Here is a 23,592-nt window from a genome sequence, read left to right as displayed (position 1 = left end):
AACTCTGCCTCGAACTCGTGACGTCACGGTTCTCTTGGCCACAAAGTCCCATCCCCGTCCCCGTTCGCGGGCCAGCAGCTGTTGTTATGGCTATGGACGTGTCTTTAGTGGTTCATTTGCTTTGATTTGTGCCACTCGACGGTTAATGTTTAGACCCAATGGGCCCTCACCGGTTGCCAGGACACTAAAATAGGCGAGCTGGGTCAGTAACCCCGGGCTCACTTTTCCCTCTGATTGAAATATTAAATTACCCGCCCGCCATGCTTTTCGATAACATTTTGCAGTAATTTGTTGGGAATGTGTTTGTATTTGATTTTGCCTAAAGGATGCTCCCATATCTTTTTCGCCATATTCTTTCCACACACACACACACAGAGACTGAGACTGGGATGTGAATGTAATGTAATGCAAACAGTGTGCAAATTTTCTTTGTCAATACTCGTAGCCATTTGCCATTTCCATTTCCATTTGCCAACCCCCATCGGCCATTAGTGCAGAAGAAGCATAACGAAAGCCAAACAAACAAATTTCGAGTTAAACAAGCAACCAAACTCTCAAGGCCCTCCTGTTCTGTCCTTTGCCGTTCTATCGTCCTGTCGTCCTGTCTTCCAAAATCCAGTTACGATTGACATTGACGCAAAAGTAAAATAAATCAAAACACAAAGTATTCCTGTAAAGTGTCAGTCGAGTGGGGAAATGTTCCACAGACCAGCATCGAAAAGTTGCTTCGCTTTTTTGTCGTGTTTTTTCCTGAGGGTATGGGAGGTCCTAGGACGGAAAAGTCAAAGAAGAACAGAAAGCCAGGACATAACCAAACGGAATCGTTGCCTGCATAACAAATTTATCGCCGGAAGTGATTTTCACTGAAATCCAATCAATAAAAAATTATGCTACTGCTAAAAATAAAGGAACTGAGTAGGAGGAGGAAGTCGCCTGCCCGCCCTCCTGGTCTCCCCAGTTGAGTTCCAATTTCTGGCACAGCATGATGGCGGCAGCGGCTGCCTAAAAGTAGGCAACGCTTTTTGCATGCCTCTGTGTCTGCGTGAGTGCGATTGCGTTTGTGTGCGAACCGGGAGAATCTGGACTTCCTCTATAAAAAAAAAAAATAAAAAAAAAATAAGTAGAAAACAAAATGGTGGAGGGGGCTGGGATGGAGTGCCCAGCCTGAAGTGGCAATCTGCTGTAAAGCGCAGAAAAATTGGCGCAAATTTTTATGCGTAAAACCGGAAAACCGGAAAACGCGGTAAGGGGGTAGGAAGTACTTTTTTTGTTGAACATAAGCAATTTTTTCAGCGCAGATTCCGGCTTAATCTGCGTTTCATGTTCCTCATAGAAATGGTTATTACCAAGCTGAGCAAATAACTGACTCTTATGGAAATTCAATTTGGTCTTAAAGCCCGATCTGGACTTTATATTTTGCAGTTATGCTCCATTAACTTAATATTTGGCAATAATTAAATCTAGACGGGAACTTTTCTAATTGAAAATGCCAAAAACTTTGGTTGTTTCTAGAAATTCTAGGGGCTGCTTATCGAGGGAAAGCACAAAAGGTACATAAGTGTGTACAATTTTCAAAGGAAAGTTTTCCTGTAAACATTTATTTATATTAAATTCCAGGAGATGGGCTGGGTGGTCGGATGGCGGATAGCTGGATGTCGGATGGCTGAAGGCTGAAGGCGGATGGCTCATGGGCCGAAAGTAAGACTCTGCTGGAGTCTAAGTTATGCGCCGTTTCAGATAACATATTTTAAGATAAATCAACAGAGGGCCTGAATGCAAACGGGGTGGGGAGGGGCGGTACGGGCGCCCTGAAAACAATAGAACAACAATAACAAAGCCAAGTAGTCGCTGCGAAAGAGCAATAAGCATTCGCTGAGAGAAAAGTGTAAATAAACAAGAAAGAGCGGGCCAAGACCAAGCCAAAATCAGGCGAAGCGCAAAAGGTTATTTGCTAATTTATGGCCACAAGTCGGAAAAACACACCAACACCCGTATTAGCCCTCACGCACACCACCACACACACACAACAATATATTTAACACGTGCAATTGGGCAATTGGGTCTCTGTGACGTCATAAGATGGCAGACCTGCTGATAAGAAAATGCAATCACTGCACAGGCAAAGAGAGAGTGCCTAAGAGAGGTGCTCAGCTGTTAAAGAGCTTTAGAAAGTGGCGAGAGAGAGTGCGCAAAAGAGCGACAGTAATGGCACTGATAACAGAGTGTGTGGGAGTGCATGAGAATGTGAGACTTAAGAGCGGAAAAAAGCCAAATAAATAGGCTAAAGGTAAAAGTGGAGTTAAATCTTAGGCAAGGAAATATTTTTATATTATCCTTTTTCCTTTTTCTCATTCTTTTTCTCAGTTCATACTTTGTTTATTTAAGCTTTTAAGTGTAAATAATAAAGTATTTCGCTAAAATAAAATAGTTTTTAAGAGCATACATTAAAAATAAATACAGAATAAAAAGAAAATGAGTAGCAAAATAAAATATATTCTATATTTATTATGTAATGTATTTAATAATTAAAGAGTATGAACATCTATTTAAGATTTTTGTAAATCTATTTTATACCTTCATTTAAATAAAATAATTCAATTTTATCACTAGCAAGCCATATTGGCATCACTGATTGCTTTGCGAGAGCCAGCGGCTATAAAAGGCAGTGCTCTTCGGAAAAGTCTTCACTTTCGTTAGTGGACGTGCCGGCGTTACCATCGAGCTAAAAAGCTCCCAGAGGGCTCCTACCCAGCTGCCGCTACAACCAATCGTTCTAGGGCCAATTAAAATCCAAAACATACCACACATATATTTTTGTAGTAAAAATAAAAATATAAAAAAAATCACACAATCCATTAAACACAAAAATTATATACAAAAAACAAAAAAAACCAACAAAAAAAAACACAAAAATTAAAGTGCGCGGGTGGTGGAAGAAAACGAATTACTTTATAGGTACTTCTTAGATGCAAAAAATTGTAGAAAAGTGAATGTAAACAGCAACTGTTAGGCATTTGCCATGTGCCATAAACAAGTGTGAATAAATTACAATTACACGCGTCCAACTGCGCAACAAAATATGCTAGGAAAAAGTGCCACACCGCCAGGACAACAAGATGCTGCAGTGTTAATTTAAGCAGCAACTTTGGCAACATCAGGAAACGGAAACCAGCCAGGAGCAGAGAACCAGGGAACAGGGAGCAGTGAGCAGCAAAACGCAAACAGAAGCTGTGGCGAAAAAGGTGAGGGCATGTGTCAGAGGTGAATGGGGTTCCTTTAATTTAACCGAAGGAGTGCGAACAAGTTCCTGGCCCCGAAATATGTAAATTTTTTGTGTTGCCTGCCGAGACACCTTTAGGGAACAGGGTCGAGGCTCGTGTCTGGCAAGAACCTAGCCGTGGAATGAATTTCATTCCATCAGTCTGGGAAGCAGTGAAAAGAGCATTAAGGTACGGCAGCAACAATCAGCGGGGAAAAGTAAACACTCGCACCGAAAACCAGGCGGCAGCCAGCCAGCCAGAAAAGGCCAATGGCAGCTGGGGAAAAACCAGGCGAATACTACTACGAAATACGGAATGATGACATAAAGAACCGGGAGCGGAAAATGTAAATAAATAATGGCCGCCCAGGCCATCCACATCCACTGGCCCCGCGGAATGGCAGAGTTAATATTTTTCAGTGCCAGTGCATCATGTTAAGCACTTTCCGAGGTGCAATTACCAAATGTGCTTCTGCCGTCATATACGAAGAGGTACATACTATATAGACCTGTTCGATTACGATCCCGTTGACAGGCAAATGAGTGTTGCCAAAATATTTCCGCAAAAAGGGGAATTTTCATGGAATACACGGTAAAGAAATACACACCATTCTGAATGTTTTCAGCTTTTTAGAATGGAAAGTCTATATAGGAATGACAATACCGAAATTCTGAGAAAATCAAACAATCATTTTCAACAAAAAAATAAAAGAAATAAAATATAAATCAAAAAGTTTTTGGCATTTTTTTCTTTTTTGCTTTCAGAGGCCATAATTCGGGTGGCACGATTCGATTCAATTCGATTCGATTTGATTTTTCTTTTCATTAGCTTCTAGCTGCTAAGAAACAAAACTGCTTTCCAATTAAACGTCTTCATTTGGAGCTTTTCGCAGTTTTTCGTGGAAAATTTGATTGCGTCTTTTCGGTTTTTGTCCAGAGCCCACCGAACCAGACCCAGCACCCATTCCGACTAAATAAACGATCGTTTGTTTTATTCCCATTGTTTATGGGCCACGTTAGCAGGTCTCCAGTCGTTAATGTGGATTTATGTTCCTCAAAACTGATGGAGAGGTTCCCATTGTTCCCTTACCCACTGCCTCATTCCATTTTGAACAATATTAAATTGGAAAATGGCAGGGAATCCGCGTAACTTATGCTTCGCACTGACATCGTATTCCAGAGCCATCAGAGCGTTAGTCAATTTCCATAATTAAAAGTGTCAAGCAATTTGCTGAACGTCCGGGAACAGACAGAACCAGACGGCAACATCGGTAACATCCGTAACATGGGTAACATGAGGCAGCCACCAACGAACAGTAGCCGTGGCAGGCAGGCACTAGGAAGGCTGGTGGGAAGTAGGAAAGGCTGGAAAGGATGCGAGGCATGTCCTGCAATTTGCGACTGATTCAATTATTTTTGCCCATCCATTTTTCGCCTTGGCTCCCTTTTACCAATCTCACCTGGGCTGCACACGTGCATAATTTGATTTTCCAGCATAAAGTCAACAAATTGGAGGGAAAAAAATGCAGCCAGCCACCTAGGCGTATACTTGATAATTTTGTTTAAAGTTCAGCATTTTGGGTTGCGACTTCCGTCGCAGCTGCACTTGGCCGAAAGGCTGCACCTAAGAGTTAAGAGAATCTCCTCTTTTTAGATACTATTTGAGAGTAAAATGTATTTCTCTCTGTGCATCTTATTTGGAAGCCCCCTCTGGCCAGTAAACTAGCGATCTGTCCACAGACAATTTGCCGCGTTGGCCACCGCTGATGTTTTTATCTGTGGCGTCGTCGCCGTCGTCCGCCGTTGTCGGTCTAATTTGCGATAAACTGACACAAGATTGCAGCTACTTTATTCAAATTATGTGATAAGCCGCAGCGTCGCGCAGCCAGCAAAACAAACAAAATGGCAAAAATAGCAACAAAACAACGAACAACGAGAAATAGCCACGAAACTCAAAACAAAAATGTGACACAGAACCCAAAAGTATCCCCCAAATACCACGGGGTGTGCATGGGGTGTGTGTGTGTGTGTCTTTAGCACGCAAATCAGTGTAGCAAGCAAGCCCAGGGGCGTGGCACACGCATTTTTTGGCAGTCTGAGCCAAAGTCTGGTTTTTTTTCTGCATGGCCCGCGGCAAGATACACGATACCCAGGCCAACAAATAATGGTAGTAGCTGAAAGCCATTTGGCCCCTCTCGCTCCTCTTTAGCCGGCTGGCTCTGTAAATTTCATTCATGTCAGTTTTTTGTTTGCATTCGCCGAGCACTGATTAGAGGAAAACGCTGGTGCCGCTGATGCCCGCCCGATAATTTCCCGCTCTCGCCAAACAGATACGGCAATACGACTACTAACGAGCATTTAATGGCAGCGACTTATCGGCCCCCACAAAGTTCGAGGGCTAATCGAAGTTTACCACCCAGGGTCTACCCTCTAATCACCCAACCACCCACCAACCCACCCACTCATCGTCATCACTCATACGCCCTGTGAACAGAGCACACTGTACCCGCAGCTAATGAACTTCCTTCAAAACTTGATTAAAATGCCATTCGGTCCAGCTCTCCGGGGATCATAAGCCAGAATTATTTCCATTTCACACATTGAGTAACAAGGAAATTATTTCAGCAACAAAACAAAACTTTCCTGTCAAAAGTTTCGACTATTTTGGCCAAGAGGACTTGGCCAAGGGACTGGGGAAGTAGTATCTTCAGAAGACCTTATCAGCTAACCACAACTGTATGGGTATCCTTCTACCCATGTGCTACCTTTTGGCATTGTTTGCGGATGTGGCAAGCCGAAAAACGAGGCAAGAAGAAAAGTTTGCCATGCATTGTTGGGGCAACTCCATTAGAATGAAAAATGCGCTTAGACTCCCCAGGTTGGCACAAAACTCGGATATTAAGATAAATTTATTGCAGCGCACCAGCTTGAAACTCCACAAAAGTGGCAACTTCAGAGACACAATCACAAGTTGGCTCAAACAGAGGGAGGCAAGCAAGCAAACTTCTAGTGCCACTATTTGTTGCAACGAGTTGGCAGCAGTGATTAAAAGTAAACTCAATTAAATGAATTATTTAACTGCTGTTCGGGCCATTTCAATTAACACTTTAAGCCTCGTCTTAGCTTAATTTTAGACGCAAAAGCGAGTCCGCTTTTGAGTCCGTAGAACAATAATATTTACCTTCAGGGAGGGCTGGGGCTGGGGCAGGGACTGGGGCTTCCGCGCAAACATGCGAAATATTTGGCCAAAAAGAGCTCGGCCTTATCTGATGTTGGCCGAGCAGATTTCCGCCTCCTCCTACCATCCAGTTAGCTTAGTTTGTGTGCTAATTTCTTTGCAGCATGCACTAGCCAGTTGTTTGGAGCTGCCCCGTGACTTCCCGTCTCTTTCCGGCGCCCCTACAGCCGTCTCTCTCTCCTCCCGCAACTCTACTTGAAGCTCTATCCCGGCAGCAGAGCCATCGAGCAGCACCAGCAGCAGCAGCAGGTATGTAAACACGTATAAATAGTCAAATAATTCGTTGATGCTCATCAAAATGTAAACAGTCAGGCCCCGTCCTTCGTTCCCCAGGGGAAGTCGAGTATCTTTGTATCTACATATCTTTGTATCTGTTTTGTGTGTGTACAGAGCAACTGTATCTGTCTCCGGCCGGGACATGGGCCTAACCTGGCTTTAACCCTTGTGCGTTGGCCCCAAAAGGTTACGCACTGAGTGGAGCGACAGGCGGCCCGAACATGAATTATTTGAGCGCATGTTCAACAAAATGTTGAATAAATAAGAGTGTGGCATGTTTGCGCTGTCATAAAATGCAAAAGGCGCCCACCAAACGCCCAAGTCCCTCTGTCCTCTGCCGTGTGTAAATAATTTAATTTCATTTTGTTGCCACTTCTACTATCAACTATCAGCATAATGATGAATGTCCTGAGGACTGAGAAGGTCCTGCGCCACTTTTACGGCACATAAAACACTAATAGGAAAGCCATTACAAAAAAGGCGATAAAAGTTGCACAAATTATGGTCGTAAAACAATTTATCAAAATTTGTGACATTAACTACCAGCCACAACAGGCCCTCCTACATGTATGGAATACATACATCACATGTCAATCATTATATCGATATATATATATACTAGTATGTATGTGTGTAAGGACGAAGGACATGCTCATTAGGCGTGGCTGGCAAATAAGCGAAGCATACAATTTTTAGTGCAACAATTATCCCTCACCGATGGCATATTGAGAAAAAACGGAAATAGAAATGACACCAACAATGGACGGGACTGATGACGCCACTACGGCTATTGTTGGATCCTGAGAGCCCGGATGTTAATGAGATGCAAATAAGGCTCATGTGTAAAAACCGACTTGGCATTTGCCATCCACCATTTGCCATTCACCATTTCACCATCCGCCATCCGCTATCCGCTATTCGCCATTTGCCATTTGCATATGTCCCAGATGTGGATGCGGATATGTGACTATGCGAACACGGACATAGACATGGACATGGACTCAAGCTCGAACCGGACTCGAACCGGGGAACCTTTGGCATACGAGTATTTGCGCATTACGGCCACAAATACAACTACAACTACAACTACCACGACAACGACAACGACAGCGGCGAACGCAAAGTGACGGCAATATGTGATAATGGCGTCTGACAGCCCGACAACTGCGTGAGTCTCTCTGTATGTGTGTGTGTGTGGATTTTAGAGGAATGGGAAGGTCCTTTGTATACCAGAGAGTCCCCTGTTAAAAGTGCCATTGAAGGCCCACACTAACCCAAAGTCCGCTTTTGGGATCTCACATTCAGGGTTAACGTGCTGAAAAAGAAATCGTCCTGCCATCAGGATAATGTTTACAACACAGAGAACTAATCGCATCTGCCAGCAGCGGATGGTCAAATCCCATAGATGACTCAATATTCCATCCAAATTACAGATACTTATTTAAATATTCAATTTAAATGCAAACTGAAAGAGCCTGAATTTATTATATCTTTCTAAAAATGAACATTAAAGCCTTAAATTGGCCTTTACAGACTCTCTTATCCTTCGGATAAAACCCATTGACAACCATTTAGTTGAGGTTACACCATGCTGGATGCAGCGTGTCAGCCTCAATGTCAAATGTGCCAGTCAGTCAAAGTTTCCCTCCAATTTTGGTCTCTTTTTTTTGGTCCTTTGTATATGGCAACGCGTGGCACTCCAATTAAGCGACAAAATGCTTTCAATATTTTGTCAGGCCTTTGATTTATTCGAGTTTCGAGTGCTCCAAATTTGTTACATGTGTCATGTGGGGGGATGGTGGCATTCCATCTCAATATTGGCAAACTGTCACCCGGGGCAACCGGTTCGCTTAACCTGAAAAATATTCCTCAGCATACATTTTGGCGCCCAACGTGGGGGCTAGGGACGTTACAGACGATGATAATGATCATGGTTTGTGCAATTGTGCAATCGCTGAGAAACTGAGCTTAATTGACACACATGAGTGACGAGTTGGCCGTATTTTTTGTTGTAGTTTTCCAAAACGTTGAGGTGAAGCACAATCAATTTTTCATCTATCTCTGGCACTGACCAAAACAAATACACATACGCAGAGGCATCCCGCCTCCTTCCGCCATTGAATGTCAATAAACCGCACACTCTAACAAACACACACTCGCATCTGAGTGTGTGTGTGTGTGTTAAACAATAACAAGGCAAGGCAATCGCAGAGACAAATCCGTTACTCGCAACGCCATCGACGTCAACATTTCAATGGCCATTTTCGCTGCGGTCGAAAGGGGCTCTGACGTCAGAGGCCGACCGGGTGGTGAGTGGTATATGCTGTATGCCACTCGGTTACGAGATACCACACAGATTTATAAACGACTCTACTTCGACGGTGTGTGTGTGTGTGTGTGTAGCTGTAATTTGGGGCAGCCAAAAAGCGTTTTGCTATTTTAGTTTGTGTGTGTGTGTGTGTGTGCGGGTGTATTTGTTGTAAGTGCTGGCCATTGCCGGTTGCGCTTCAGGCCAAAACGAATCCAAATCGATTTGGCCACTGGCCTAGTAGGAAGTGCTGCTATTTCTCAACTGTCATGCCGAACCAGACCATCCAGAGCCAAACCAGAGGGGCGTGGTCCAGCTTAAATATCTCTCTCACCCGGCGGAAGTTTGTTCCATTCAGAATTAAAGGAAATTTTGCCCCAAACGGATTCTTTCACTTAGCCACTTGATCTTTGCCTTCGGGCCGTGTTCGTTCCAAATTTTCCACTTCATCTCATCAAATATTTAGTTGGTGAGAGGCTGGAGGCTCGCCGGAAAAGTGAAGCTTCCGTGTAAACATCCACGAGTTCGGGAAGTGGCTAAAACCGCAACCAAAACAAAGTCAAACAAAGCGAGCAAATCTGCGAATCTTTCTAATTGTGGCAATTCAATCAAATCAAATCCCTGTCCTGCCCTTCCCTGCCCCTTGGTATATCCGTCTTCCATGCCCCGTCGTGCTGCAAGTTTACTTTTATTATCTTTACAACAGATCTATAGGTCTATAAACCGAAAAGATGTGGTTTTTATGAACGTATTTTATGATCTTGGTTTCAATAATCACAAAAGTAAACAATCTTTCAAAAATCAATCAAAACAACAAGAAACGCTGGCACGAATTATTTATAATTTTATAAATTGTGGAATTATTTAAACTCCTAGATCTATTTTTAAATAATTTGATTTCACAAAAGCCTATTGAAATTAAAATTTTGTAATAATTGTGGCCCAATACTAATTGGCATCACTGTTTGCCTTCAAGTTACACAGGTGCTGGCAATGTGTAAGGTCAGAAATAAGATCATTTTGTATTTTTATATGTGTCGATGGATGCGAGAGTCTCCCCCATTTCTGTCCGTCTGTCCGCCTGTCCGCATGTCCGCCAGTCCGCTTGTCTGTCCATCTGATTTGTTTGTTTGTCTGTCTATTTTTATAGATCGCCGGCATGCACGACCATTCTCCAGCACGCTTCTGTTTATCGTAGACAAAACACTTTTTATTGTTCAAGAAATTATTTTCAGCACCACACGAACATGAACACACCTCCCAAGCTACCAAGCTTACACTGTTCCGGGAAGAGGGTTGATAAAAGGGTGGGGGTGTGGATAAAAGGGTGGTGCAGATACAGGTTGGGTGCGATGTGGCGTCATCAATTTCCACCAAAGGCTGTCCGGCCGTCGATCAAAGTGAAAAGTCAGAAGGCGTGCTCGCAAAATGGAAATCTCTCCAGAAAGGCAAGCGGAAATGTATTTTAGCACATTGATACACTGGGGAAAAAATATAAATAATATTTCAGACAGATAGAAACCCTATGAAGAAGTAATTTGATTTAAACTTTCAAAAGTTTTTTTGTTAAACTTCTTCAAAAGTGTTGAATTAAATAACTTTTTCTGTCTCTGTACCATAAAGTTTTGTTGGGGAATCAGGTATGACACTGGGGTCTTGAGTTCAGTAATGGTTTCTACATTTATGGTTATGGGTTGCCAGTGCCGCAAAATTTTCGCCAAAAAGCTTCCTTGTCCTCCGCCCCTACGAGGAGGAAGAGACTATGTTGTCCGGAGTTATTTTCGGCATAAAACATTTTCGAGCATTAATTACGCATTCACGGCACGTACTTGGCGGTCTTTTGGCGTAAATAAAATTAAAAGTCCTGCTCTTAGAAGCTGGGTTGCCTCCCCAAAGGGGCCTCCATCGCCGGGCGGGCCCCCATCGTCAGGCGGACAATAAAACAAAGTAACATCAACTGTTTAGCTGGCCAATTAACAGCAATTAAATCGCGCAGAAACACAAAGAACACGGAATGTCTGAATCAGTCGGAGTTCCTCTTTTCATTTGGACGTTTTTTGGGGCCAAGTTTAAAGTGAACGGAGATGGCTGGAGAAGAGCCAGTGGAGAGCCGGAGGGAAAACCATTTTTCATGACCAGACCCAGACCCATGGAAAACTGAAAGCAAACAAAAGCAAATTGAGCGAAGCAATACACCCTATAATGGGATAGGTTGCTTGTGGTATCTTTGTGTTAATAGTTTAAAGATATTTTTAAAGTTACTGGACATTATTCTGTTGGGAAAACTCAAAGGCTTTACTGAAGAAGACTCTTACTCTTTGATAAAGTATTCCCATAAAGAATAGAATATAGAATATCTCTGTTCGATTATCAATTTATGGTACTTCTTTTTATTCCACTTCTGCAATCAATTTTTCTATTTGAGATGTCTGCCGGTAATGCCGCCTCCTTTGGGCCATTGACATTTTTTATCGGTGGAGTGTTGGGCCAATGCTTAGAGCGAAATCCACGCGCAAATCTCATTTATATTTAATTTTTTCATTTTGAACCGCTTCGGCGTCATACTTTGTGCACTTGATCCTCGTAAAAACAGGACGTGACATTACATGCCAAGCTGACAATGGGGCCGCGACGTTGAGTGGAAACCGAGGGAAACTGCATGGCATCGGATGCAGACAATAAATTTGATTCAATTGCTGTCACAAGGGCGGATGAAAGCTCTGTCTGAAGCGCAGACCTCCAGAGGACCGACCCTCCGCCGCTCATCCATCCCGTCCCGCTTCAGAAACAGTTGTCATCTTCCTTTGTTGGCAGCGTCTCCAGTCTCGCAGCTGATTGTGCATGACCAGCATTTGATAAAGGACCTATGGCGGAACTATAGAACCATAGAACTATAGAATTATGTAGAACTGCCGCCGCAAATACAGCTGCGCCTGTCCACTCCACTCCGCCAAGCCCCCGGAAAGAACTGAAGCGAAATAACAATGACACCGAGCTTTTCGCTTTCTTTACGGCTTTCTCCGCCGTTTTCTCCACACTTTCCTTTCGCTTTGACAAGCGGAAGTGTGTCGCGCACAAAGCGCCATTCCAAAATGGAGAATCGAGAATCGAACAGCGACGCCATGCTTAATAAGCGTTTTCGGTGGTTATACAATACTACAATCTCACTCTTTTTTCTATTATTGGTTTTAAAAAAAAGTTATAACTATTTTACAACTGTGGTTATAACATGTTTTTTTAAGTCTGTGCAATAATATTTTTACTGTCATTTGATTTAATTGAAGTTATATTTGTTCAATTGTTCAGATTTCAAGAGTAAAGTTTATTATGACATTATCATGGCATGATTTGCTTTACATCCTTTTGATTATTAACAAGGATATGGAATAATTTAATAAATATTCATAGCTAATAACATGTTTTATTATAATATTATTTTTATACCATTTTTCCTTCAATAACTTCCATGAATAAATTTAATCTTGAACGATGAATGAATCTCATAAGCTTCTGTATATCTCTGTACCCTGACCCTGTTTCTCCATCTCCATCTGTATCTGTATCTTTTTATTTTGCCATCTATATCTGTATCTACAGCACACTCTTGCCCCTTGCAGATATCCGCGGCCAGTCCGTTCTGTCAGTCAAACGGAAACACAATTGCATTTCAAGCCACTCCCTCCGCTCCCTCCGTTTATCCATACATTTAATTGATGCAGGGCTTCCCTTCCGCTCTCCATTTTTTCCATTACTTTATTTAGTTGCAGTACATGTACAGTATAGTACAGTTGTCCTGTGGCGCCACCGCCATTGCCACCGATGCCCAAGTGCTGTGGGGTTACACTTCGAGTTGTGTGACATTTGCCGCCGCCACGGCCATTCGTTATCGACCAGCTGCCATCGAAGTGGACGACGCGCTAAACTGTCAGTTTATGGCTGGGTTTAAGCCGTTTAGCAGCGGACATACCGCACTCGCAAAGCCGGACTGTGTGTTTGCCGCATTCGGCATGCAACGTGGCCCAAAGCCCGGGCTGCAGGCCGCTTCACACCATATCCCTGAAAAAAAATATGCCAACAGCCTTGTTTAGTTCGGAAGAGGATTACACTGAGATTTAACGGTTGGCAGGATATTCGTGAAATGACAAATGATCAAATATTCGGAATACATTTTATACTTTTTAGAAGCTCTTTGGAGATTTTACATTTTGTATGTTTAATAATTCAATAATAAAATGCAATTTCCTTATTCAAGAGTGGGAAACACTAGTATTTAGTAGTAGTAGTAGTACCTGAAAAGTTTCCTTCTAACTTTTACATCAATTTATTTTGCTTTGAACTATATTAAGTGATTAATTTTTGACAACTCTTTTTGTTACAATTTCCCACGTAAATCAGTTTAATCGAGGTGGCAAAAAAGCAAGAAGGACAAGGTTTAACCTTTTCCACTTCAGAATGCAAATATGTGGCGATAAAAACGGGTTATAACCTCCGATATGAAAGGCAAATAGTTTTCTTTACCTTCCACATGGCTGGCATGGCATGGCAGGGCATGGCAGCGCTTCGCAGGACCTGGCAGGACCTTTTCAACCCACTCTACCCTCCGGCAGGCGAGAATGTGCGGAATAAGTCCTTGATATACGAGAGTATTTTGCGCTGACAAAATCCAAATAGCCTCTGGCCGATGTGCAACCGACTGGTATAAAATGAAAATAAAATAGAATCCAGTGCACTTGTAATTTGTTTTTTAGTCCTGCTCCTGCTACTGGCCCTGTTCCTGATATTTGTTACCCAAAAAAAAAATACTGCCAGGGATCAGCCCACGCATCAGATAAACAATAATGTCAATTTCATAAAAGCAAACTCTCGTTTCGCGCTTTGGAATCAGCAACGGCAGCGGCATCATCATTGGCATTCATGGTGATATTCATATTCATATTCATATTTCATGTTCATATTTATAGAAAGCGAAGACAAACAGTTTCCCCACTCAGCCGAGACATGAATGCTGAAAGGGATGGATGGGTAATCGATTGAAAATATATGCGAATTTATGCATGGCTTGGTTGGGAGGGATTTCTTTTTGCTGATCAATGGATGCAATCACTGCAGGACAACAGGCAACAGACACGTTAATTAAAACACGATTCGTTTTGAACTTTTTTTGGGGAACAATATTGTGGCTGCACATGTCCTCGAACATTTAAATTGCAGCTAAATAAGTTGAAAGCGCTGTCTCTGACATCAATTGGTTTACAATTATTTATTTAATGGCCACTTGTCCAAAACACCTCTCATTGGGGCTCCAATTTAATTGAGAAATAATTGAAATAATTGGCTGGATTTTTAGATTCATAGAACACTGGCCCAGAACTCAGGAGGGAGCCATTCGGTTTTCAATAAAAGATTAATGGAATTTATGAGCATTAAAATGTAAGCTCATTGTTTGCATATAAAATGCTTCCTGTATTGGCTGGCTCGTAATATCATAAATCTTATTTAACTAATTACAACACGGTTCTGGCTTAAAAAAGAAATTAAATGGTTATTGATGTGCTGGAGAGCGAAAAAAAAGGAAAAGTGTGCTAGCCGCCATTAAACAGGGCCACAAAGCTAAAGGCCATAAAAAATCGCAATATGCTGTTGTTTTATTTGATTTACTTTTATTATTGCTGGACTGCCACAGAAGTTGAGGGGCAGAGAGATAGGGGCATCCCCCAGACTCAGCCTGTTGAAGTATAATCATTTGGCGAGCCAATTTTAAGCATAAAAAAGAAAGGAAAATTGCTCTGTGTCAGACATTTATGTGCTAGATTTTATGGCAATACTGTTTCGGCTAAAACAATAAGACCGCCACATACACATATATATCCTGTCCTTTTAAAGGACGAGCTGAATCGGAATCTGATGCTCATTGTATGCGAGTGAAATGGTCGCATAATCTAATAATATTTTATGTGGATAGCATAAAAAGCACACAGCCACACAGAGCAGTGGTGCTGGGCACTTGAGAGTCCGTTGAACCTGGGACTCGCCACGGTCCATGGTCCATTTCCATGCTTTCTTTTTTTTGGTACTTACTCGGATGTCAAAGGGACTCGCATATCCCGCATCCATTGACCAACAAAGACAGAGAAATCCTAGCCAATTTATTGAAGTTTTTTTTCGCCATTGGCCAAAAAGCAAGAAAAAAAGAAAGATAGGACCATTACAAACAGAAAGATATCCAGATCCAGATCCACATCCAGAACCAGAGCAATGAGAATTTTATGATGATGCCTTAAAACACACAGACCCTTCGAAAAAAAACCCCGAAACTCAAACCCAAAATCAGCATTAACGGCGCAATTAACATTCAGATTGCGCATACGCCCTGTATGCTGCACTATTTATTTGTATTTGTATATTTTTATTTGCATTTTGGTATTCATTTGCATTTTCATTAGTTTATTATCCGAAGCATTGTGGAACTTTTAACGCGCTCCAGGCATAAATGCCAAATGAGCTATAAATAATGACTGGGTTGGGGGTTGGATGCTCGGCATGGGTTGGAGTGGGATATGGCATGAGATCCACTAAACTATACAGTCCCATTCCCCCAGTTTGAGTATCTATTAACGTTTTTACGATTCCGTAACGGAAAGACTGTGGATTAAAGGGACAAATTACTCGATGCATTAAGCGGAAATCGTATTGCGAATAATATTCCATTTCCACGCTGAAATTTTCCATTTCCCATTTCCCCCCCCACTTTACATGACAAGTGGGCTGAGTAGTGGAACGGGGGTGGTGTGAGGGGATAAAATGATAAGTTAGTCAATCAGTTGATTATAACAATCTAAATATAGCTCTGGCAAGACAAAAGCTTTAGAGAAAGATTTGTGAAATGAATAAATAAAAACGCTAAATGGCCAGAGAGTAAAAATAAACGTCGAGCAGCCATTCTCGTTGAGAACGCAGAAAAGCCAAGCCAACAAAAATATATATGGAATATATATCAAATACGATTTCCCCTACCTCCCTCCCTCCCTCCATCACATGTGTGTACATCAAATGTACATATATATATAATATATATCGGAATGTATATACATATAATATCCACTATATGCCTGGCTGACTGTCTGTCTGTTGCTGACACATACCTTGGCATGTAAGTGTGTGCGTGGGCGTTTTGATTGCCATGTGTTCCATGTGTATGTGTGTGTTTGGGAGTGTAGGTGTGTGTGATCCAAAATTCCATCAAATCGCGACATGCCCCAAAACTAGGTGCCAGCTGTGACGTCACAATTGTGACAGAAAGGCAAGCCCGCAGGGAAATTATAGCCATTGATTAGCTGACTGACTGCCTGGCTGCCGGGCTGTTCAAGCCAAATAACAACCACTCGCTGATGACGACGATAATGATGATGAGGATAATGATGACGGCAGTAATGACGTGTCAAGCGTGTTGGCTGCCACACACTCGAAAACCCCGTCAGAAAACTTAAATTGCCTAATGGGCCAATTTCGCGGGCATTTCATCTGCTAGTTTTCACAGTGGGACACTCTCTGCTGATTATGGGGGACTCGCTGCGAAAATTTTTATACAAATATTAAATATTAAGTTAAATAAAAGCTAACATTCAAAATCAACATAATTTAAGAAGGTATTTTTATTGTTTTAATAGATTATTTAGACAGCCAGTAAGCCAGGCTTAAGACTCTAATTTTCTTGAAATATTTGGTATAAAGTTATGATGGTAATTATAGTATTATTTGGTATAATTGGTATTTTTTCTAAAACACTGAAGACTGCTATTCATGTAGGTGACGATAAACTACAACCAAAGATAAACTTATAACCCAAAAATATACAAACTATACATTAAAAAAAGTAAACCAAATCTATATTAAAATACAGACTATCTTTTACTAAAATAAAGCTTAAATTTCACCATAAAAGAGCAATTTATTCCTTATCTAAATTTAATAAAATCTTTGACAATATTGTGCCAAATAATCTGATTTTAATATGTAAAGTTTCTAGTCCTTGTAAGCTTGTAACTTAAACCCTAAAGTGAAGCCTCATATGTTGTTTGTCATGTTGTATATTATTTGTTTAAGGATTTGTTGAAGGATTTTAGGCTGTTCCAGACAGGATACAATGTCCACTCGAAGATGGCTAAAAATATGAGCTGTCATGGGGTCAGAAAGAGAAGAGATTTAAGGAGATCTGGGGGTAGATAACATTTTTAAACAATTTTGTTTTCAACACACACTCCCCAACCGACACCCTGGCTATGAATTGATTCCCATATCCCACAGGCACGTCCACAGCCAAAGCGACGTGCTAAGCAGGACAGGATGGGTTATCGATGGGCCAGGATGTGGGCAGGAGTGTGGTCCAATCTATGGGATTTGCACTTGCATACGATTGCGATTGCGATGGGCGAATGTGAATGTGAATGTGGATGCGATTGGCAAATGCAAATAAAAATGCCATATAGGAGCATAAAAATGCCAAAGCCCATAAATTATGCGTGCGAGTCGCGTTCTTCGCTCCCGCTGATTGCCGGGCATTATGATGGAAATTACAATTTGTCACAGTTTGTTATTTATTTTGTATTTTTCAGGCACCATGAATATTGGCATCGCAGCACAGAAATGGGATAAATTGTCGCCGCGAGAGTTTCTACAGCTACAGGAGTTGGCCTCATGTAAGTAAATAATCCAGTCGGCTTGCAATCAAAAAGCCAATTAGAGTAAGAGATATGAATATATTACTATACTATAAACCGATTTAATTGATTGACACATCAAGTTTGCAAATAAATTGTTAAGAATATTAAATTCTATCCCTGAAACTCGGAGTGCAATCACAGCAGTTGGCAGTTACATGTGAGTTACTTTTTGCTTAGCTGGTACTGGCAGGATACCCCATGGCAACGCATCTTAAAGATAGATTCAGTGGCAGCCTGCTCTGTCGCACACATCTGGCCCAAATCCCTTGGCCCACATGCCCCACCCCCGCCAGAGTTATGTCTGATGCTGTTTGCCTTCTTTTGCTGCAACTGCAGAGCTGTTTGACATGGCAAAGTAGTTTACCTTTCGCTGAGCACTGCACTTCACTTCGCCGAGCAGCCCGCCGAGCGGGCCATCCTTGGTGGTCCTGGGAATTACATGAAACGGCAAATGGGAATGCTGAGCTTATAGATTATGGGATCTTACACCGAGCACACATAGCGTTTGCGAAATGAACTTGAACCACATTCTTTTGAGGATTCCCGTAGTTGGAGGTTGGCGGTCCATCAAGGACTCCAAGAACACTTCAAACTCAACAAAGGATTCTAAATCTTTGTCCCAACAGAGACTGAGAACTATAACTGCATCAGTTCAGCGTAAGCAGTCCTTATGACTATAACCTGGGCTTAAGCGTAACCATAGGAATACCCTTTTAGAACAAACCCCTAATCACTGGCAACTACTTTGCGGATGGCCCGTATTAGCGCGTCCAGTCCGGGCGGCCGGGCGTGTCAAGGATATGTGGGTGTGGTGGCAGGTGCTTATTAGAGTGCGGTTAAACTGTTTTCCGTCTGCGGTGGTCCGGCTACAAAACGAAACCCATCAAAAGTGTCGGCAGCAGCTGAAGCACTAAAGAATGGAGCATTCAAGAGCAGACACTCTGCACAATTGCGGTTGTGCACACCCACACTCATTAGGTTAATAAAGCCCCGGGTTGCAACATTTCGGGCCAGAAATGTATGTATAGGTACGTGTGGACCCCGGGGGACTCCGAGTTTGTTTCAGGCATTTGTTGCGGCGTGTCAAGCAACGCATCCGCACCCTTAGCCGGCAGCCGCTTACACAACCAGCTTGTTTTCCATTAGTTAATTATCCCCACTGCCGCTCAGTTGGCACGCGCTGCACTTTGTACCTCTGACCCCGACCTGAGTCACCTGAGACTTGGCGGATAGACGACCGCCCACCATCCTGCCCAGCTGGCCCACTTAAGATGTCGATTCGCCTGGCGCCAGTGAACCGATTGACGTGTGTCCTGCGTCGAATGTTCTGCATTTTGTGTCCCGTGTCCGGAACTAGCCGGAACTTTGCATAATCCCTGGCTTACACTACTCACCTTCTGCTCTTGTGTCCTTACAGATTCCACACGCAAGCTGCAAGATGTCCTGCAGGAGTTCTGCTCGCCGAGCGCCACAGCGCCGCCGAAGTGCATCCCGGATGGGGTAAGTGTTGCCAAAAGCCTGGCTCTGCTCTGCCAATTAATTGAAAGCGGCTAAGAAGACCCTCATCTTGAGGCAAAAGTCAAGGATTCGGTTCGGTTCGGTTTACACTTTAATCCTTGGCACTGTGACTTGGGGAGTCCGATGAAAGGCCATTCGAAGACACACACAAGGATAAACATCTACACCGGGAGAAAGGCTATCCAATCTGTAGGGATATGTCCTTTGTGCACATATAATATGTGCAAGGAAAGTAAAGGGATTTGTTAAATAAACTCTTCTCTGAGTATAATCGGTCTGACAAGGAAAAGGACCTTGATCTGGGAGCAACAATGCAGGAAGTGGATTCCAGGTAGAGCAATAGATTGAAAGTAAATCTTCTTATACGTACAATAAATCACAGACTTTTCAAGTTTACGCCTGAATACCAAATTAAAATTGAATCTCCCCACAGGGAGACATGAGCTGGCCGAGAGCTGGTTCTTCTCCGACCTGGCCCAAATGCCTGTTTATCCGACCACCTGAATGAATAACCCGACAAGTTTATACATTTGAAATTAATTTGAAACTGCCTGCAACTCCATCAATTTGCTCTTTGAATTTCAAATGGAAGCTGGAATGAAGGTGGAGTGGCATAAAATATTGCGATTGCGATCCAAAAGGACCTCTGTTTTTCTCAGTTTGAAAAGTAATTTCAGGAAATATCAATGCTTTTTTCCAAGGTAACGATTTGTGGAGAAGATAATTAAAGCTCTGTCACTCCATAGAGTTTGTATTTATTTTTGTGCGACACATGCTGGATCTAATGCTTCTAGTCAAGCGAAGCAATGAAATTTACTTTGATATCGAACACTTTATTGCCGGTAGTCCTGTACGAGTCTACTGCTCTAGTCCTTCTGTAGATTTACTTTCAACATTTCAGCACACGGCTATGATTTTGTCTTTCGGCCCCCGCCCTTCGGTGTGGAATGTGCTGAACGGAAAGTAATTCTTGTAAATATTTCATTCAATGAAATGAATTGAGATGCCACGGGAGGAAGTGCGCTGCCAGGCAACATTTTTTCCAGAAAGGTGCTTGGGAGCATGTCCTTGATCCCAATGCTGCTGTTCTGCTGTGCTTCAAAACAGTTTAACGCGTTACCTGGCTTAAAGACAATCTGTTTTAATTAGTTTAATCAAGAGACATTGCCTAAGGGACTAGTCACTGGCTTTGAAATAAAAGTTAAAAGTTCAAGCAATAAAAAATACAAAAATTCAATTGTTTTTAATTACTCTAGTTCTGGGATAGTTTTGATTCATGTTGGCAAGCCCTTTTGGCTTAATTATTGACTTGAAAGTCAGAGGCTTGCCATTTCATCCCACAATTGGTCACCCGCCGACTCTAAAAAGGACAAACAGGCTCAGCCAGTATCCTGTTAATGTGCTGCAGACCCCATATGGGAATAATTTATGCCCCAAACTGTGCACTGCATAATGAATGCAAAGCGCTGATTATGTTGGCCAAAAGGCGATACGAGGAGGAGTGTGAAGATGAGTGCCAAATGGCCCGGACGCAACATGTCTCGTGATTAGAGAGTGTAATGAATATCACGCATACGCACCGTATGCCGTATGCGTATGCCAAGGCCTCGCAAAATGTGCTTGAATATTTATTCATTAAGCCACGCGCTCACGCATAGCGTCACATAACGCATCCATGGGAATACCAGCGGAGATTGAAGCCAGATATGTATATGGAGAATGGCTTTTGGAGCAGGGAATGGCTGGAAGAGAATGGCTGTGATGGGAAGCTGTTCGCACGCGTATCTCTGTCGCTTCTTGTTGGCTAAATAAATTTTGCCAACGCAATTCGCGCCATTATTATAGTGCTTATGTGTGTGTGTGACTGGGTTGTAATTTATGTCCTTGTGTGTGTGTGTGTGTGCCTGTGTGTTTGTATTTGTGTGGGTGTTTTACAATATGCCGTTGTAGCTCCACTTAGGCGTGGCGCTGCTATTTGCGCTCGAATGCTTCAAGCAGTTTCCTCCAGCCACTCGTGCCCCACGATGGTGTGGCACTGCTGCTGCTGGTAGTAGTGTAGTCTAAACTTCCATTTGCCTGTATTCGGTTTCATTATGGGCAAAAAGGATCTAGTGCCTAGCAAACAGCACCCAGCAAGTGATTAAATACACAATGAAAAATAGAATAGAAGCATAATCATATAGGTTTTCCATAATTAATGTTCATTGAAGTAGGGAAGAGATATGTTCTTAAAGGGATTATGAGAGGACTACCCATTTAATTCCTTTAAAGTTCCCTTTTTTCCTCTGTGTAAGCCGAAAAAACTTCCTTGGGGCTTTTAATGTTTCTAGCTCTTGGTCCTGCCGCCGTCGTATACTTTGTTTTATGTTTCGAAATTTAAAACGATGCAGAATAGCCTGGAAGGGGCCGGCTCCGATAATAAAGCCAGATACTTCCAAAAGAATGGATATATATTCATATACATTATCGCAGCTCCTCTTGCTGGCTGTTGTGTAATTAATCGCAAGAAGGTACCCGGTTTGGGTGTCTATGTTGCGTTATCCCTGATTAGCTGGCTTTTTGAACCTGATGCTGGCAACTGAGACTGAAAATGAAACTGAAACTGGCAACTGTAAAATCAGTAAAGCTCCGCGAACTGCCGCCGGGCCCAACGTCTATCAATGTCAGTCATCCTGCCTCCTGTCTGGTGCCTCCTGTCTGCGTCTATCAATGCCGAATGTCCTTGTCGCATTGTTGATTCAAGCATCGCGCCGCAGCTGTCAATGTATTGGCATTACACGTGGTGCTGTTGACATGTAATTTGGCCCGATCCCCATTCAGCCAGGTTCCGTTCTGCATTCATAAAAACTTGCCCCATCCCCGGACCCAGGCCTCGAGGCCCAGTCCCAGGCCCAAACAGTTCCAGACTCTGGCCGGATGGCAAATAAAGAAGCGACGCGAGATCCTTGAGGGACATTCCCTGGCACGTACGCTCTCTCGAATGGAGAACCTTTTTCGGGGGCAGAGCCCGGATTTATGTGAGAGTTCTGTGCACTGGACAAATGTAAATAAAATGGCTGGAAATGGCTGGGAATTATGTATTCCACGGGCGTGTGTAAATGCGAAAATTTCAAATGAAAAGGGGGCGAGTGTTGAAAAATCCCAGCTAAACACTGAGTTTCAGAGCGAGATTTGAGGAATCAGGTGCTCGCTCCGACTCTGATATCTGACCTTCAATTATGCAACAAATTGTATATCCATCCAACACACACATTATTTGCCAGAGAAGGGGGGCACAAGATAAATGTTCCTGTCGTCATCAATGAGCTTCATTTGCCGCACCCAGAGAGCTGAATCTTTATCTGAATCTGTCACAATATGGCCACCAATTATTAATCATACGCTCCGTTGTCAACTGTAATAAAGTCGATGACGTCCCAGGCTCCTCTGGCGGGCTGTTGCGTAAGGGAAGGTGGGATGGGATGAGGCGAATGAGCAATGGGAGGCTTTCATTTAAGTCAACTGCAAAATGCTGCTTCGCCCTAACAACGTCAACATATTATGTTGCATAAGTAGCTTTCCACCACCAGCAGTACGAAGGACAACAAACCCGATTCCGCTCGTAAAACTTGGGCAGAAGACAGGACGGCAGGACGACAGGATGGCATAAGAAGTTGACAAACTGAGCAAAAAGAACTATGCATCGCCAAGTGTTTTCCACACACATTTTAGCTTGTCACTTGCGAATGCCCTGCGGCAGATTTATTACATACTTGTTATGTATCTGTATCCTGTGTCTGTCTGTGAGTGTGTGTTTGTGTGTGGGTTAAAGGACAACTCCTCTGTACAAAGGATAGCCTCCTGTCTGAAGCCGTAAACGAACCGAGCCGTGTCCTCTGTGATGGCTTATTAAAAACTGACAAAACAAAAGCTGTATATAAATCACTATCGAACTCCTTTTCTTTAACTCTTTTTGTTTTCTTTGGCAGGACATTGATTTCGATGGTTTCCGACGCTTCCTGGACGCCTTCCTCGACTGCGAGGCACCGCTGGATCTGGCCAAGCATTTGTTTGTGTCCTTCCTCAAGCCGAATGTCACCCAGGCCCAGCTGCATGGCCGGGCACTTAATCAAATGGCCGCCATCAGCAGTACGGCAGCCTGTGCGCCGGTCACGTCCCACACCAAGGGTAAGATCTCGTCCTTGTCCCATCCTACCATCCTTCTGCCCCTGCTCCTCCATTTTTTTTTCTCCATACAATCCTCACACCCCATGCCCCTTATGTGCATGTGAGT

General features: G+C 42.9%; 1 protein-coding gene across 4 annotated transcripts in view; it reads left to right on the top strand.

Annotated features, from left to right (window-relative positions):
* Positions 1–2,687: 2,687 nt before the first annotated feature.
* Positions 2,688–23,592, top strand: part of LOC6494097 (diacylglycerol kinase 1) — a 37,080-nt gene continuing 16,175 nt past the window's right edge. For 3 of the 4 annotated variants that reach the window (XM_032450629.2, XM_032450628.2, XM_032450626.2), the window contains exons 1-5: positions 2,688–3,242; positions 6,601–6,746; positions 17,694–17,777; positions 19,219–19,301; positions 23,288–23,486. In XM_032450629.2, the coding sequence (XP_032306520.1) occupies positions 17,699–17,777; positions 19,219–19,301; positions 23,288–23,486 (361 nt within the window). In that variant the 5' untranslated portion in view covers positions 2,688–3,242; positions 6,601–6,746; positions 17,694–17,698. The remainder of the gene's footprint in view (positions 3,243–6,600; positions 6,747–17,693; positions 17,778–19,218; positions 19,302–23,287; positions 23,487–23,592) is intronic. The other variant, XM_032450627.2, reaches the window with a different exon arrangement.

This window comes from Drosophila ananassae, chromosome 3L (genome assembly GCF_017639315.1).
Source record: "Drosophila ananassae strain 14024-0371.13 chromosome 3L, ASM1763931v2, whole genome shotgun sequence".
In the NCBI taxonomy this organism is placed as follows: domain Eukaryota; kingdom Metazoa; phylum Arthropoda; class Insecta; order Diptera; family Drosophilidae; genus Drosophila; species Drosophila ananassae.
Note: the sequence above shows the minus strand (reverse complement) of the source record. Positions and strands in the feature narration are given on the sequence as shown.